At 54.8% G+C, this 17,944-nt stretch overlaps 1 protein-coding gene across 4 annotated transcripts in view; it reads left to right on the top strand.

The window, feature by feature from the left end:
* The first annotated feature begins 193 nt into the window (after positions 1-193).
* Positions 194-17,944, top strand: part of ZBTB46 (zinc finger and BTB domain containing 46) — a 64,915-nt gene continuing 47,164 nt past the window's right edge. The window contains exon 1 of one of the 4 annotated variants that reach the window (XM_035025580.1): positions 194-214. Coding sequence is in view for 3 of the 4 variants with exons in the window: in XM_035025577.1 (XP_034881468.1) it covers positions 1,158-1,167 (10 nt within the window). In the remaining variant the exon portion in view is untranslated. Of the gene's footprint in view, positions 215-553; positions 1,168-17,944 lie in introns of those variants that run through there. The other 3 variants (XM_035025577.1, XM_035025581.1, XM_035025582.1) reach the window with 3 other exon arrangements.

Genomic DNA, 17,944 nt, shown 5'->3' with positions numbered 1-17,944 from the left:
CCGGGGGCGGCGGTGGCGACCCGGCCCGGCCCCCGCCGATCCCCGAGCCCGAGTGGCTCGGGGCGGGGCGGGCGGGGGCGGCGCAGGGTCCCCGCGGGGCTGCGCGCGGAGGCGGTGGCGGCGGCGGGGCTGCCCGGCGCCCCTCGCCCTCCGCGCCTCCTGCCGCCGCCGCGCTCCCTCCCCCGTCACCTCCGAAAGGGGAATTTTCCAGCTGGTAATTTCTGCTGCGTCAACGCCCGGCCCCAGGAGGCAGCCCAGGGGCGTCCTGGCGCCCCCCGCCCGCGCCGTCCCGCGCGCCCCCGGCCCGCGCCTCCGAGCCGCACCCGGACCCGCCCGCGCCGAGTTTGCCAAGAGTCGGAACTGCGGGAGGTGGGCGCGGGCGGGTCCCCGCGCCCCACCAGGCCTTGGGGGTCATTGTCTCCCCCTGACGCCGGGCACCGGTCTCGTCTCCATTTTAATTGCTGGATAAACCAGGGCGCAGGGGCCTCGGGGCCGGGCGGCCAGAGGAGCGCGGAGGGGACGGGGCGCGCGGAGCGGCGAGGGGCGCGCGGAGCGGACGGGGCGCGCGGAGGGAGCCGGGTCCGCCGCGAGCCGTGTCTTTGTTTCTCCGTAAATAGACATGTCAGTTTCACAGGGTAGCACGAGTCACTGTCTGACAAATCAATCCGATGGCAAATGGGGAATTTTCTACGCCAGGAGGAGGGCTGTGGCCAGTTGGGGTACCCCCGGCCCCGCTAACAAATTTATTATTTGTAGGTTTAACGGACCACGCACAATAGGGCTGGACCGAGGAGCCTGGGTACAAACCAAAAGGGGTGAAGAACAGATATTTTCTGACGCCGAGGAAATATAAACAAAAGAAAGTTTGACTGAGATTCTCAGCGAATTTCCTCACGCTTTCCGTGCTACAATCTCAGCGGCGCATTTGTCGAGGATTACAGTGGCAAGATTGTTACCCGCATTGTTTAAAGAAATGCTAATTAGGCAACGCGTTTTGCAAACTGCTGGGCGCGGACACCTGTGCACGGAGTGCTCACGCGCATTTTAATTGTGTCAGTTGTAGAATCTTTCATATTGGATTTATTATCAAAGCTAACTTTCCGTTTGGGTAACAGACTTGTGGATTCACTCTATGGCTGGCCCCGCACGCTGCAAGAATGGAAAATGGTTCGTTCATCAAAAGGAAATTTAGAGAAGGGTTTTTCACATGAATAATGAAGTAAACAGTAGTATTTTACCATACTAGAATCTTCCTCTTGGTTTATTTTGTGATAGTTTTACATATTTTGAACTGAAAACTTTGGGATGCCTTGTTATTCCAGAAAGGATTAATAGGTCTACCTAGGCAGAAGTTACTGAGATTTAAGCCCTGGGTCCCCTATAAAGCTAGTGATCATCTTCATCTCCTTTACTGAAGGAAGGAGGGGATGGTTATTGAGTTTTCTTTAGGAGATGGTGGAATGTACTCACTTTAGGCTATTCAGAAGCCCCAAATTCAGCCTTTCCTGGAGGGCAGCCTTGGGACAACATTTAATTGAGCCTCTCATTGACATCATCCTGGATGTAAGAATTTTGTTTTGATGAAATAATTTCTGCTCAGGGTTAGCTGTTTTCTGTTTGAAAATGCGTTGTTTCTGTGCTCAGAGCTCAGTGTGCATCGACTCTCCTGTGTTCAGGACTGGCTGGTTGTTGCCTGCAGGGGCACCCATCCTCTTTGATGCTCTGTCCCCACTCAGTTATCCAGGGCGGTCCCTTGGACCCTTGCACCCGTGACACCTGTGTTCCACAGGCACACAGCACAGAGAGGGTGGGGTGAACTCCTGGAAAGGGCAAGACCACTCCGGGATTGGAGGAAATCCTCAAGCCTGAGGTCCCTTCGCTGTCAGAAGGGGTGTTATTTACGAACATGTTACACAAAATTAAGTTTTAACAGAGTGAACTTTCCAACATTGTCCTTATGTGGGGCTTTTCAAATTAAGAGAAATTGGGCCACTCTGTCCCTGTGGTCTGTGTTTCTGGGACAGCTGTTCAGCATTTCTGCTTTGTTCTCTACCAGAGGTCTTAGACCAGCCTCTAAGCGCCAAGGAGACCCATTTAGTGCACGGTGTTTAGAAAGTGCCACAGCCCGGGAACCTGAGCTAATTCCTCACTGTGCCCAGGTGCCTTCTTGGCTAGTCTGTCAAAGTTCTAGAAGCTGCTGCTCCTCCTTGTCCTACCTTGCACCCCATGTCACAGCACCTGCCACCGCACTCCCCTGCTCTGGAGGTTTCATATTCCTCCGTGACTCACGGTCTCATAAATATATAGGCTTTTTCTTCCTTCTGACCTAACATATTTTACCTTAAAGTCTGTTGAGTGATGGCACATTGTCAAGAATTCCCCTGTGTGTCTGCCCCTTCCCCTGAAAAAGGAGATCCTTCTTGTTGGTACCAGTTGGCTTTAATGGCATGAGTGCTAGGAATAAGTGGATGATTAAAAATCTCTATTGAGGCCACAAGATTGATTTAAGTGTTTGAAACACTGTCTCATCCTGATCATGGTTCTGATGTCCTCTGCCCCCACCTCTGGCTGTGGCATGGCTGGGGTCTCACACCACGAGGTCAGGGAAGGTTTTCCCTCTTTTCTGCCATTCCAGCCTAAATACTTTGTGTACCTTATGTATGCACACTTAGGCTTTGTGTTCTGATTTGTTAGTGAGGGCACAATACAGCCTGTGATATTACTTGTAGATGAAAAAGTTGTGGAAAAGAGAAATAACCTTTCCTTGCAAACTAAAAAGTTGTGTGTTGAAGGATAAAAGGAGCTAGGCTGGTCAAATTCAACCTTAGTGTGATTTACACAAAGTTTTCTGTTCAATTTCTTTTCTTTTTTTTTTTTTTTCTGTTCAATTTCTTTCTTTCTTTTTTTAAAGATTTTATTTACTTATTTGACAGAGAGAGACACAGTGAGAGAGGGAACACAAGCAGGGGGAGTGGGAGAGGGAGGAGCAGGGAGCCCGATGTGGGGCTCGATCCCAGGACATGACCTGAGCCGAAGGCAGACGCTTAACGACTGAGCTACCCAGGAGCCCCTTTTCTGTTCAATTTCTTAGCAACAATGCTATTACGTCGTTTTCAGATTGAAAAATTACTAAGTATTTTTTAACATCATTTGGACTCAAAAATTGCTAACCTAGGTATTTTAGAATAGAAATCGAGAAATACTGTTCACATATTTTTCAACAGCATTTACAGAGCTTTTGTGTCTCGGCAGGTGTGTGTTTGAGTCACATCAGAGCGACGTTCCCAGGGCTTCTCACTCATGACAGCTCGGGCATTGTCGAGGACCTGTGATGGGCCAGCCTTTAGGCCAGGTTGGGGACAGAGTTTCTGCAGGGAGTTGGGGGTCTGTTGGCACAAGTCGAGCCTTCCTCAGACACAAGAACCACTAACGTGACCCAGTGTAGGTGACACATGCTAGTGAAACACCCCCAGAGCTTGGAGGGGAGACGGAGTTCAAACCGTGGGGAAGGGAGCATCTGAATCCCCAAAGGCCACTGGAGGGAAAGGGCATCCGTGCAGACTCCTACCCCGTCGGGCACTGACCCTCTGGGTCCAGACCTTGTGGCGCAGATTCCATTGTGACCTCCGCTTTGCCGAGGGTGGATGGCTGGCGAGAGGGCAGGACTGCAGGGCCAGGCGGCTTCTGGGGCGGCTGGCAGCGATAGCAGTTTCAGACCCCACCTCCCATGGGGTGCACAGGCCACTCCGTGTCTTGGAGGGGCCGCGGGGAAGGGGTCCCTTGCCCCCGTCACTACCTGCTCAGGTGGAGCAGGTATGTGCACCTCCTCCCCTGTTCTGTCAGCCGGGAGGTCTTTCCACTTGCCAGCAAAACTAAGAAGATCCACACGTGTGTGGGAATAACCGCTTTTTAGAACGGCCTCATTTATAAAGAATCTGGACAGCCTTGCTACTCACGCGGTGCAATCTGCTGGCCCCTCACCGCAGTGGAAGCCGCCCCCGTGGCCGGCACAGGTGCATCCAAGGTCCCGTGTCATCCTTGTCTCTCTTTGTAGAGAGAAAGAAGGCACCTCTGCGTCTTGGGCCGCATCGGACGGTTTAAGAGCCTCAGTGTTAAGAGCTGCCTCCGTGAGGAATGGACAGGATGCACCACAGGGCGCTATGGCTGATGGGGCTTTGGCAGGTCACCTTCTTAGTCCGTGTGTGTGGGGGTCACCTGGCGAGTGCAGGGTCTGACCTGCGGTCTTCCCTCTGTCCCGCCTGAACGTTCAGTCCTGCTGTCACGCCTGAGGCACGGACAGCAGAGTGAGTGATGGCTCTCGGTTGGGCAGGTTCGGCGTTGACCTGCCTGCAGAGTTGGCCCTTGGTTTCCGGGGTGTCGAGGGCAGATGCAGACAGATGGGCTTTCTTAGAAACACACTCCCGTAATCCGCTCCCCGGCCCTCGCGGCAGAGGAACGGTGTGTGAAGGGAGCCGCACGCTCACGTAGCACCCAGAGCTACCTGGGCTGTGTGGGGAAAGCCCAGTGTGGTGGGGACTGGGCAGCTGAGTACAGCTATCATGGGGCCAGAGCGTAGTCGAAACAGCATTGTGAGGGTTGCCCAGAAGAGCCCGGGAGGAAGATGATGAGAGCCTTTGGGCACCTGTTGCGTTAGGTGGTACCGTGACCGCTGAACCGTAGTCTGTGGTCTTTTTGTCTTGTGTGGCCCTGTTTGAATCTGAAAACGGCCGATTTTCTTTTCTCATCCCATCCCACTTAAAGCAGTGAGGCTTCTGAGCAGCAGTATCCTTTTATTTACGAAGCTCAAAGTCAGCTTGGGAAATTTTGAGAGAAGCAGAATTACTCAGCTTCATTTTGAGGTGAAGAAGGCGCTCGCTGTGGAGGGTAGCAGTTTGCCCAGGACTTACAGGGCACACAGGCCCTTCCGCATCGTGCAGACCCGCTGAGGGCCTGGCGGTGGTCCCGTGCCCCAGAGGGAACCTGCCCAGACCTTGTGGAGTCAGATGCTCCCCTCCTCGCGTGCGGTCATCACCTGGGGAGGGGGAGGGGGCCCTTGGGCCTGAGCAGGTGCAGCGTCTGCCGGTCCCCTCCCTCGTGTTTCTCCATGGGTGTGCGGGGAGGTTGGCACCGCTGGGCGTTTCCCAAACAGCAGCGGGTGGTGTCATATCATGGTTCATGTTTGGGTCCAGGCGCTGGCGCATAGGAAGCCGCCTGTCTGTTGTGGGGCTGAGCCAGGGAAGTCCCAGGGATGACAGTGTGAAGGCCTTCTGCATTCTTCTCTTGGGGAGCTCCTCGGTGCATGGCCCGGGTGCAGGCGTGGGCGCAGGGAGGCTCCCGCAGCCTTCCACGACCCCTCCCATGTGGCGTGCCCCACGGACAGGCTGAGGCCCCCCTCGCAGAGACTCGGCTTGTTGCCCGCATTCAGCGCCTCATTTTCCCGTTTCGTTTCGTGTGTCTCAGTCCTGCTCGGTCAGCACTTCCTCCCTCCACTTCTGAAACGTTAAAGGTGGGAGTTTCCCTGTACAAAGCTTCTGAGATGAGAGAAAGTTGAGGATGTGAGGTCTTGCAGACCGGGTCCTCACAGCTGGTGAATGCTTGGGACCGGCCGCAGAGTCTTATGTTCTGAACATTTTTAGTAACATCGCAAAGTGCCTGTCCTGTGATTTGGAGTGACTATTACTGGCCGTGTGACCGTCTGTAATTTTTTACTTCTGAAGAGAAACTGAAGGAGTCAGGACATTTATTTTTTAAAAGATTTTATTTATGTATTTGAGAGAGAGACAGAGCATGAGCAGGAGAGGAGGAGAGGGAGAGGGAGGGAATCTCCAGCAGACTCCCCGCTGAGCACGGAGCCGCTGAGATGACATGGGGCGTGATCTCACGACCCTGAGATCACGGCCTGAGCCAAAACCAAGAGTCAGACGCTCAACCGATTGCACCAGCCAGGCGTCCCAAGGAGTCAGGACATTTAGGAGCACACGGGCACTTCCTAGACAAAAGCTAAGGCTCTTGTTGAGTGAGGGGAACATTTTTGAGTCATCTCACTCCGTGCACTTCGGTAATTCTGTTCGGCATTGCATTACTGAGGTGCACCTGCTCGTCGTAGCTTGCCATTCTATCTTTGCTTCTGGTTATACACGGGTAACTGCCTAAGTGGAAGCTTATGTGTTTTTCCACGAGAATACGGTTGTTTTCCTTCACCTGTGGTGATATAGAAACACATTTGTATATTATTTCATTGTTTTTATTTTGTTTCGTGTGAAGACTTTTTCCTTCAACTTCAGAGTATTTTGAAGACCTTTTCAGAGCTCCTTAGCAGACACAGTCTCCATTGGGGCAGTACACGCACGTCCATGACTGGCCCACTGGGAGGCTGAACAAAGTGGTTTTTAATATTGGGTAACCTTGACTTTCTCATTTTTTTTTTCTTATGTTGGCAGAATGAGATCAGAACAAGGAGTGAAAAGGTGACAGTGTCTTTGGACGTCCCTTTGAGTTAAAGTTGGTTTAACAGGGGGCGCCCGGCTGGCTCAGTTGAAAGAGCATCCTGGGGGCGCCTGGGTGGCTCAGCCCGTGGAGCGTCTGCCTTTGGCTTAGGTCATGATCTCGTCCTGGGATTCAGTCCTGCGTTGGGCTCCTTGCTCCGCGGGGAGTTGGCCTCTCCTTCTCCCTGCAGCTCCCTCTGCATGTGTGTGTGTGCATGCGCACTTTCTCTCTGACAAGTAAATAAGTAGATCTTAAAAAAAAAAAAGGGAACAGCATTCTCCACTTCGTCTCAGAGTCGTGAGTTCAAGCTCCATGTTGGGTGTAGAGATTACTTAAATAAATAAACTTAAGAATATTTTTTTGGGCGCCTGGGTGGCTCAGTTGGTTAAGCGACTGCCTTCGGCTCAGGTCATGATCCTGGAGTCCCGGGATCAAGTCCCGCACCGGGCTCCCTGCTCAGCAGGGAGTCTGCTTCTCCCTCTGACCCTCCTCCCTCTCATGCTCTCTGTCTCTCGTTCTCTCTCTCAAATAAAAAAAAAAAAAGAATATTTTTTTAAAAAAAGAGAGAAGTTGGTTTGACACCTGCCCCCTGAACGGGACTGGACAACGTGGTGAATGGTCCACGTAGTGAATGGTCCACGTGGTGAATGGTCCACGTGGTGAATGGTCCACGTAGTGAATGGTCCACGTAGTGAAGCCAAGGTGCGACAGGCCATCTGGAACCTGGCTTCTCTGCGCTGCCTTCACGGCCACGGCTGTCACTGTGTTTTCTTGAACATGGCGGAAACCCACCTGCCACAAAACCTGGCGCGAGTGACCGGTGGGCGGGAAGGTTGTTGGTGGTACTAAGGCGTGCTCACGATGGAGAGAGCCGTGAATGTCCTCCGGTGTACCTGTGTGCTCGGGGGCCTGAGGAGCAGGTCAGGAGGGATCAGCACCGAGAAGCTGCCTTCCTTCACCGTGTTGGGCAGGTCTGCGCCCGCACAGAGGCTGGGTGGTCAGCCAAACACCAGATGTGTTTCGCTCTTTTCCTCAGAGACCAGTAACCACGCCGTCCTCGGAGAAGGCACAGCAGGGCAGGGCCCCTCCTCAGCTTAGTGGCACACTACCCAAATTTGCTTGAGATCATTCATGGTCATCTTTTTCCTTAAACTGATCTTTGCCTTGCCTTGAGCGAGAACAGCCACGAAATCATGAGTCTGATGTCTTGGTTGCTCTTTTTGGTACACCCTGAAATGAACATGTACCTGTCAGTATAGATCCGGGTTTGTCCGGAGCCGGCAGAAGGTGGCCTTGGCACCGTGGTGATGTGTGGACCACCCCTTGGCAGGGGCTCGGGATACACCGGGGTCCACCCTTCCCCGCAGCACTGCCTTCCACTCTGTGTCTCTGGAGTGTCCCCTGCCCCACACCTCTCAGGCTCAGGCGGGCATGTGCTGTGCTCCGCACGTCTCCCTCGGCAGCCTGCTGGGGAAGGACCAGAGCTTCGGCTGCAGAGCCACAGGTGGCTGAGGGGCTGCGCTCCCATTCCCGCCCGACCTGCGGATTCCGAACACCAGCAGCTTTGCCGCGTGGCTTTCCCGGGTGGAGGGCAGACCGTATCAGGGTTCTCACCGCGGAGCCCCTCAAGAGCTTCACCGCACACTGCTGAGTTGGATGGGGTGGGTGCTGGTGGACACAGGGCGCCAGGGGAGGAACCCTTCCTGCCGCGTGTCAGACGACCACAAAGCGAGCAGTCGGTGTAAGTTAGGTCGCGGCTGGTAAGAGTTTCCTGGGGCGGTGGTAACAAAGCCAACCTGGTGTCTACACAATAGAGGTTCATTCGCTCGCAGTCCTGGAGGCCAGAGGCTTAGGTCCAAGTGTGGGCAGGGCCACACTCTGGGCAAAGGCTCCCAGTGAGGCTCCTTCTGCCTCGTCCGGTTCTGGCGTCTGCGCGTGATCCTGGCTGTTCCTTGGCCTTTGGATGCTTCGCTCCAGCCTCTCCGGCCCTGTTCGCACGGCCTGCTGCCTGTGTGTCTAGATCGGTCATACTGAACCAGGGTCCACCGTAATGACCTCCCTTTAACCTGCAAAGACCTATTCCAAACAAGGTCACGCTCACAGGTGCAGGGGTCAGGACGTGAGCGTGGCGTGCTGTGGGCCGTGGTCTGTCCCTGGCATGCTGGCACCGTGTTTCCCGGTCTTGCGTGTTGTCCCTTCTGGGACCTGCAGAGGCGGCAGGTGAGTGTGTGGCAAGCCCGTACCCAACCCCACGCCTGCCGCGAGCGGGGCCCTGGCCGGCCAACACGTCCTTCTGGGGACGTGACGGAGACGGGCCTCGGAGACACAGACGGCCATGCCATCTGGGGACAGGTGCGGCGGGGCCCGGCTGGGGGACAGTGATGGGGTCGTGCGCTTCTGGTGGCGGTGAGTAGAGGGGGAGTAAGGTACTCAGTGGGTGTCCTGCAAGGGCAGGGGCGGCCGCTTGTTGCCGCTGCTCCAGAGCAGGCGGTGAGGCCCCCCTGGGCACCGGCCGGAGCTGGGCACCTATGGGACCTCTGTTTCCAGAGTGTTTTCCATGCTTCCCCTGAGATTCACCAGAAAACGAAGGGTAGCAGTGATGGAGACAGTCTTTAAATTCCGAAAACCTTCTCGTGTGCTGAAGAAACGTGCGGAACTTAACACGTCAAATGATGCCGTTAAGTGGCAGGTCTGAAGCTCCTAACTGTGAAGTCGCCGTGAGACTCAGAGTGTTCTGTGGTGCCTGCAGCGTCCGTGGGCGCGTGGACGTGGCTGTTGTGGTTTACTGTCTGCATTCACAGGGGTGCGGTCCCTCTACCATGACCCTGAGGTCACCAGGAGGGTGGGAGGTCACTTAAGGAGCTCGGGTGCTGTGTGCTCCCTGGACAGGCGGGGGGGGTGTGGTCACTGCTGTCACCTCCAGTCACGCTCACGGTCCCCCCATGAGTAACAGCCCCGACGGGGGATGGAGCAGAGGCCCCTGCAGACTCGTGTGGGCCGTGGTCTGCAGGATCTGACACCAGGTCAGAGTCTCTCACGCATCTGCATCACTAAATCACAGATTCTCCCGAAACTGGAAAAGCTCTGTGGTTCTTGCAGAGCCTAAGGTCTAGACACGTACCTTGGATGTCTTCAGATAGGCGCTGAATTGGAGATGAGGTGCCGTCACCCGGCTGCCGTGGTTCCTGCAGCTCAGCCCCTCCCGTCTCTTTGCTCTCCCTCCGTGTCTTGCTCCGCGGTGTTTACCGTGCACTGTGTCCCTCGAAGGACTCCGCTGAGCGTGGCGGCCATGCGCACCAGCAACACTTCCCAGCTGCCACGCCGTGGCCAACCAGAGCCGCGCATGTCTTCACTGTGGGACCAGAGTCTGGGCACGTTCCACTAGAGGTGGTGCCTCTGAAATCTCGTTTTTTCTGTTTGTACTATTGATTTGTTGAGAAATTGGAGCTGTTGGTGCTGTGTGTTGGCCTCGCTGGTTGCATCCTGTGACCTTGAGAAGCCCCTCCCTATTCCCCTGTGAGGGTCTGTAAGAGCAGGTACAGGTGTGCGGGGCCGTGTGGGAGGCGCTCAGCCCCTGCAGCGCAGTCATGACGTGTCCATCGGAATTTTCAGTTTATGGGGCACCCGGGTGGCTCAGTCGGTTAAGCATCCGACTCTCGGTCTCGGCTCAGGTCTTGATCTCAGGTTGGAGGAGCCCACGGGGCTCGATCCCACGACCCTGAGATCATGACCTGAGCCGAAATCAAGTTGGATGCTTAACCGACTGAGCCACCCAGGTGCCCCTGTGTACATGGAATTTTCAAAATAATTATTATCTATATAAGTTTTATTTTAAAATTTAAGATTTGTCATTGGTTGATAAAGCATAGGAACGTCTCGTAGATTTGTTTAATCTATGAGAAAGGCCTTACTTCTCTTAAAGTTGATTTTCATTTAGTTTTCGCTGAAACACAAATTAAGTTTACCTCTGCCTCTCTTTTTCATGTGGGAAAAGTGGGTGTGTAGTTCCACTTGGGTTTGGAACCTTCCTGTTAGTGAGAGAGTTTGTTGCAAAGGGGTCACCTCGGCGATGGGTCAATGCCAGAGTTTGTTTGCAGTTTAATAGTTGCAGGTCTTTCCTTTTGAATATATTTTTTAAAATTTTTATTTATTTATTTATCTGAGAGAGAGAGAATGAGAGACAGAGAGCGTGAGAGGGAGGAGGGTCAGAGGGAGAAGCAGACTCCCTGCCGAGCAGGGAGCCTGATGCGGGACTCGATCCCGGGACTCCAGGATCATGACCTGAGCCGAAGGCAGTCGCCCAACCAACTGAGCCACCCAGGCGCCCCTCCTTTTGAATATTTTCATGCATGCTTCTCGTCTTGTTTGGAGTTGTGAGCTACTTTTGCCTTAGTTTTCCCCCCAGATAAGTCATTTTTACCCACAGCGAACACTGGGTCTGAGGAGTGTGCGAGCTGACTGCTCTGGAGCAGACAGTCGATACACGGCTGAGTGACGCGAGTTTGCTTCTAGAACTCCTGTGTCGTGAAGAGAACGCTGGCATTTCCGCAGAGCTGGGGAGGAAAGTGGGTTTGTTCACCCATCACTGTTCACACACAGTTTCCTGAGTCCTCAGAAGATGAGGAGGCCAAAGCTTCAGTGGTCTCCCTCCTCCGACCCCCGCAAGCTCGGAGTCCAGCCAGGTTAGCCTCAGCTCAGGACTCGGTGGGGCTGACAGGGCCTGGGGACGCCGGCCGGCTTGCCCCTCGTGCTCACAGGCCAGTGTGTATGGCCGTCGTCCCTCTGCCATCCTGCTCAAGGGCACTTAGCTGCCGCCCTCTTTCCTGGACCGCCGGTCAGTGGACGATGTCACCGCATTTAAGGTGCCATCCCTTTTGTCCAAGCGCAGAGGGAAATACTACTCTAGTAGTGACAGTCGGATGGCCTAAGCCCAGGGTCCTGCTGAGGAATTTCCTTTTGCTCCTTAGAAGTCAGAGTCGGGGTCCCGGGGCTTTGGCAGGCGCTCTGTGCCATGTGGTCAGGGGGTGCAGGCAGGAAAGACCAGTCTGTGTTCTCCTCGTGGGACCCTGTTCCATGCGGTTCCAAGGTCCTAGATGAGCCAGGGGCTCTGCAGGGTTCTGGGACCGGAGGAGGCCGACTGTCCTTGGTCCTGTTAGGAAGAATCGTGAAAGTCAAGCACAGACTCCCCCACGGTGTTTCCAACCCACAGATAGGAGTGAAGAAGGGTAAGTATGGATTTCTCTCATATTTTTTGCGGGATTCCTCCTCATGGACGTTAATTTCATATGTGCTATCCTGCTCCATGCAAGTGTTGGGTAGGTTCATTTTCTGTCTTTGAGTTTTATGAATAAGCAACTGGCTTTGGAGGGAAACAGGGGATGTGAGCAGACATCTCAGGGTCCGTGTTCTCGGCTGTCATTTCCTTCAGTTTATTTCTTACAAACTTCTGAGCATCAACGTAAACATTTATTGTTCCTCTAAGTTGGGTCTTGTTCAGTTTTAATATGTCATATTCTTCTCGGCTGTTTTCTGACTGTCAGGCATTTGGGTAGTTTTTTACTTCGTGCTAATATAAATAGTCTTAGCAGCGTCTTTGAACAAATTAGCATTTGGGATCATTTCCTTGGGGTGGAATTTCCCAAAAGTAGAATTACTGGTCAGGGATGCACACGTCTCGTCTCGCCACGTGCTGTGGGCTGGGCTCCAGAAGGACAGCCGCTCCTGGTTCTGTGGTGGCCTGTGACCGCCATCACTGGGTCGTACAAGTTCGTGTTAATTTTTCAGCTTCATGCATGTAGATTTTTTCTTAGAGATCTTTTCTCAGAATCTAGTACGTTTCCCTCGGTTTCCTATAGGTCTTGCCTAGATATCTTTGAAGGTTTAATGTTAGGCCCCAGGATTAACTTTGACACTGGCTGTGGGGCTCGCCCAGCAGCCCTGCCAAGACCAGCCTCAGGTGTCCTCCCCGTGGGGACTGGGGGTAGGAGCGTGGGGCGGATTCGGTGGCTAAGGTCGTACCTGGACTGCAAGGCACAGACCCTTGGTCCTGAGGGCTCTGTCAGGCAGGGGAGCCCCCCGCACTGGCAAGTGTGTCCCGATCCCCTAACCGGTGCTGGTGCTGTTCCTGCAGCAGGGCTGTGAGGACGGTGAAGTCCCCGGGACCCCTCCCCACGGGCTGCCCAGAGAGCCAGCACTTTCCATGCCCACTTCCTTCAGCTGTGGTCACTGCCAGAGGGCAGATCTGGAGAGCCCCTCGCGTGCCTGCCCCGCAGAGCACTGAGTAGTCCGCCTCAAAACCCAGGTCTTTCCTTGTGAATCGGGAGTTTCATTTCTTAAAGTGCCTTGGGGCTGGTCCCAGCTCAGCCCTTGACGGAGAGGGGCTTTCCCTGGGAGAGGCCCTGTCTCCCTTACGTGCCAGAGACGGGGGACAGGATGCCTTAAGCCTCCCTCCGCCCCCCAGTCCAAGCCCACACCTTGCTCAGGGAGGAAGAACCAGCCCCTCCCCCAGGGCTCCTCTCACGAGGCCCCCACCTCAGGGCCTGCTGGCCAGCTCGGCCCCAGCTCGGCCTCCTGCCTTCATCACGTGCCCCAGGCCTGTGCCCCAGCTGGTGCTGCTCTCAGTCGGGGGCTCGGCTGGCCGCTGTGGGGGATGCTGGGGACCAGTGTGATCTGTGCATGGCTGAGACCTGGCCAGTTCTGGGACTGGCCTTACTGTTAATGTCCGCGTGAGTTAGGGAAGCTGGTGGATCCATCACTGGGGGCCACACGGTGGAGGTAGGGCTGTGCCCCGGGCCGGCTTCCTGCTCCGGCCGTGACCGTTGGCTCACTCAGCAGCTGTCCGTCTGTCCGTCCTTCTCTTGTTCAGTGTGTAAGGAGTGCTTACCTGGGGAGGGCCTGGTCATTTCTGCAGAAATGAGAGCGGTGCTTGGACACGTGTCAGGTCAGCCAGCTGAAGTTCTGTTGGATACCGGAGCCGCCTGGGCTGGTTCCCGCGGTGCCAAGGGGGCTCGCGCTGTCTGTGGCCCGCCTAAAACGTTTGCGGAGACGTGGCTCTGAGCTGACGCTTTCCCCTCACTCCGGGCGATCCAGGCCAGGGGTTCAGGAGCCAGGGGTTCGGGACCCCTGTGCACGGCAGCCCCTCTTGTTTGCAGCTGTACAACTTTCCAGGAAAGAGTGACTGATTAAAGGTCTAGCATATTACCAGATGGGAACAAATGTCGCAGAACATCTCAAACTGGCCTGTCTGGTTCAGGGGTAGGTGGCAGTTCTCCTCCAACAGCTGCAAGGTGTTTCAAAATGGAAAGTTGAACAAGGCTGAAGGAAGGGTTTCACCTGCTGCAAGAGAGCTCTGCTTCTAGCTGCTTTCCTGTTTGGGGTCTATTTTTGTCTTGGTGGCAGAGAGCGTAGTGCGTAGAGTCAACATTTCAAGTCACAGCACATTTCAGGCTTAAAATTCACAGAAATTTTCCTGGCTTATGAAGCTGATCAGCTTTCTTCTTCTTCTTCTTCTTCTTTTTTTTTTTTTTTGATCAGCTTTCTGTTTAAGAAAAAAAAATTAAGGGGCGCCTGGGTGGCTCAGTGATTAAGCGTCTGCCTTCAGCGCAGGTCGTGATCCCAGGGTCCTGGGATCGAGTCCCACGTTGGGCTCTCTGCTCAGCGGGGAGTCTGCTTCTCTCTCTCCCACTCCCCCTGCTTGTGTTCCCTCTCTCTCTGATAAATAATAAATAAATAAATAAAATCTTTTAAAAGAAAAAGGAAAAAATTAAGTTGATGTGTGGCTTTTCCTGGGACTTTTGTAACAAAGTATCACCAGCTGGGGGCTTAAAACAACAGAAAAGTGTTCTCTGGCAGCTCTGGGGCCAGGGAGGCTCCGGGGAGGGTCCATCCCCCCTCTAGCTCCTCTCGCTCTGGGCCGTGGCCCGTGGCCCCGTGGCTCTGTCTCTGCCTCTGTCTTCACATGGGCTTCTCTCTGCCTGTCTCTGTCCAGATTTCCCCTTTCTGTAGTGACACCAATACCGTTGGTTTATGACCTCATCTTACCTTGGTTAAATCTGCAAAGACCCTATTTTCGAATAAGGTCACGTTCACAGGTATTGGGGGTTGGGATTCAACATGGCCTTTTTTGGGACACGACTCACCCACAACAGTGGGTGACTACATCCATCCCCAGCTTTGCCGTGAGCTGACGGGGAACATCAGAGCCCACCCCAAAATGCATGTGCGGTCACGGGGGGTGTGGCTGGTTGGCAGCGGCCTGACCACCCACCTGCAAGACCACTACTCCATGAGCTCCTTCTTCTTCTACCAGCATTTAATATGGGATGTTTAAAAAACATTTCTTGAGGGGCGCCTGGGTGGCTCAGTTGGTGAAGTGTCAGGTCATGACCCCAGGGTCCCTGCATTGGGCTCCCTGCTTCTCCCTCTCCCTCTGCTGCTCCCCCACTCATGCTCTCTCTTGCACTGTCTCTCTCTCTCAAATAAATAAATAAAATCTTTAAAAAAATAAAAAACATTTCTTGAATTCCACGTGTAAGCTTTCAGTCCTGCAGGTTTCATGGGAAAAAGGTACTGTAGTTGTGTTGACCCAAGAGTGTGCATGGAGCCTGCTGAGCATCGAGACGTGGTTCCTGTGCTCAGAGGCTCCCAGACTGGACACAGCAGGCAACAGAGGCTCGTGCGCTCGCTGTCTTGGGAGCACCTGGAAGCTTCCTGGAGGGAGGAGGCAGTGTCTGGAGGCTGGAGGGGCTTCCTGCCCCTCTTCTATTCCGGGCAGAATTTGCCTTTGTAGGTCAGACTTGTTAAATAAGCACGTTCGTACTGCCCAATGCCTCATGTATAACCAGAGTGAGCTAAAAGGAACTTAACTGCCCATTGAGACCAAGCATGGTTTAAAGAAGAAACATCCAGAGTGAGACTCGGATCTAGCCAGCGGGACGTGTCTGGGAGGATGCGCATAAACACCTGACCTCTTCCCCTTTCTTTCCCCAACCCACAAAACAAAGAAATTCCCCCAGACCAGCTTCCCAGCAGCGGAAGGAGAGAAACTGGAAGTCAGAGCGGCCACAGTAACTCAGCCCTCAGGTGGACACACGGGACTGGCCCCTATCTGAGGCCTCTCCCCAGACTCCTGACCCTGCCCGGGCCTTTTCTCTCCTACCTGCCGGGGCATTCTTGTATATGCCAGGACCTGAATCAGGACCGCTCCCCTTGAAGTGCTGGTCTCTGGGTCCCCGTCTTGGTGGCTGTGCCCCAGCCACCCTGAGCCCTGGCAGAATCCTCGACCGGCCCGGCATTTGGCTCTCAGCTCGTTCTGGGCCTCTCGCTGGCCCTGCCAGGGCTCTCATGGGGACTCGCTAAGGGCAGTGCCCTCACCGCCTCTGTTTCGAAGTCTTGCATGCACTTGGAACCGTCCTGAAACACAGAGGCTCGTTGTCTCTCAAGGTTCTATGGCCGACTGGGTTCTTCTTGTCCACGTGACGTCAGATGGGCCTGCAGTCCCCCGGGAGCTGGGCTGGAATGGCCAGGCAGGTGGCTCAGTGACTTGGTGGGGTCAGGGCTCGTCTGGGATGCTGGGGTGGCCCTTCGCTCCACACCATCTTAGGTCAGCTCCTGCAGCTGAGTAGCTGGGCACAGACCTGTCCACCTACAGAGGTGGACGCTGCTGGTTCCTTAAAGCTCAGTCCCAGGCCAAGGTCAGTGAGGGAGGGGCCGCCCCAGGCCCTGAACTCTGGGGTGGTGGCTCATGGGGGAGCCTCTTCAGAGGCCAGCGCTGCCCTCTGAATGTGTACTGCTCCGTATGGCGCCCCCATGAATGGTTTGTACCCCCCTCTGGGGAGCTGCCCCTGCCCAGCCCCTCCCTGTGCTCCCACAGCACATTTATGCTGACCTAGAATCCCTGCTGTGGTTCTGGCCTTCTGGGAGGGGGGTGCCCTGTGTGGGAGGTGGGTGGTGTCCTCAGCCTTGGGTGGGCTCCTTGGTATGCAAACACATTGGGTGATGCGGCCTGGAATTCTGCTCCCCTGCTTAGAGATTTGCTCGGAGGGTCATCAGTGTGTGTGGGGGGGCTTCTAGCCCCGTGGTGTTTGGACAGGGGGGCACCTGGGCACCGGGCCCTGTGGCCAGGGTGGGGGTGCATCTGAGAGAGGAAGTGACGCTGAGGCAGGTAGGGAGGTAGGGGCGCTCCAGGCTCCTGGGAGGACAAGGAACCGAAAGAGGCACAGAGGAGGGGCCGGAAGTGGGGGCTGTGCCCATGGGGCCTCCAGACCTGAGGCCGAGCAGCAGGAGGGCGGCCAGGTTTGCATTTTTAGCTCAAGCTGGTGGCAGTGTGGAGAATGTGAAGGCCTCCAGCACCGCTCGCTGTCCGCCTGCTCTCAGCAGAGAAAATTCGGGGAATAGCACGCCCCGTCTCGCCAGCCATGGATGATAATCCGACATATAGAGAGTCCGATCTGTAAAGCGATTTCTCATCATGGGTATCCTACCCTTGAGTTTTTCAGAGCACAGTAAACCATCGAAACAGCCCAGAGTGTGGAAATAACGTCTGCATGGGGAGCTCGGAGCCGAATGTCAGGGCAGCTGAGCTCTGCCCGCGGACGCACAGGGCTGGGCAGAGGGCACCTTCCCCCGGGGGTGAGCAGCGCTTCTCCTACCTGCCCGATTACCGTCGGCCTTGGTGGCGGTCCTTGGCAGATGTGCATGGCGTGTGAATGTGCGGGGCTGCCTAACGAAGAGAAGAACCGCGGACTGAAAGTCTCCACACGGAGATCTCTTCTCTCCCAGCTCTGGGGGCCCGCGTCCTCCTTGGAGGCGTCTGTCCCTTGTCTCTGTTGGGTGCGGACCCCACCAGTCCCGTCGGACTAGGGCCCACCTAGGGACCTCATCTGAACCAAGTACACCTGCAACGACCCTGTCCCCGAGGGAGGCCATGTGCTGGGGAAGTGGGGGTTAGGAATTCCAAAAATGAATTTTGGGGGACAAAAGCCACCCCACAACAAACGGTGATAAATGAGCACAGGTTTGTAGTTGGGCAAGGATATTTTCACAAAGACAAGCGTCTAATCGCCTTTGTTGAGGCATAATTTACATACAGCCAACTGCTGTCATTGAAAGAGTGTCTCGGTGGCGCCTGGGTGGCTCAGTCGTTAAGCATCTGCCTTCGGCTCAGGTCATGGTCCCAGGGTCCTGGGATCGAGCCCCACATCGGGCTCCCTGCTCGGTGGGAAGCCTGCTTCTCCCTCCCCCACTCCCCCTGCTTGTGTTCCCTCTCTCCTTGTCTCTCTCTCTGTCAAATAAATAAAATCTTTTTTAAAGATTTTTTTAATTCTTATGTTAATCTCCATACATTACATCATTAGTTTTAGATCAAGTGTTCCATGATTCATTGTTTGTGCATAACACCCAGTGCTCCATGCAGAATGTGCCCTCCTCAATACCCACCACCAGGCTAACCCATCCTCCC

The sequence above is a fragment of the Mirounga leonina genome, unplaced genomic scaffold (assembly GCF_011800145.1).
Source record: "Mirounga leonina isolate KUSES-001 unplaced genomic scaffold, KU_Mleo_1.0 Mir_195, whole genome shotgun sequence".
NCBI classification, from domain to species: domain Eukaryota; kingdom Metazoa; phylum Chordata; class Mammalia; order Carnivora; family Phocidae; genus Mirounga; species Mirounga leonina.
Note: the sequence above shows the minus strand (reverse complement) of the source record. Positions and strands in the feature narration are given on the sequence as shown.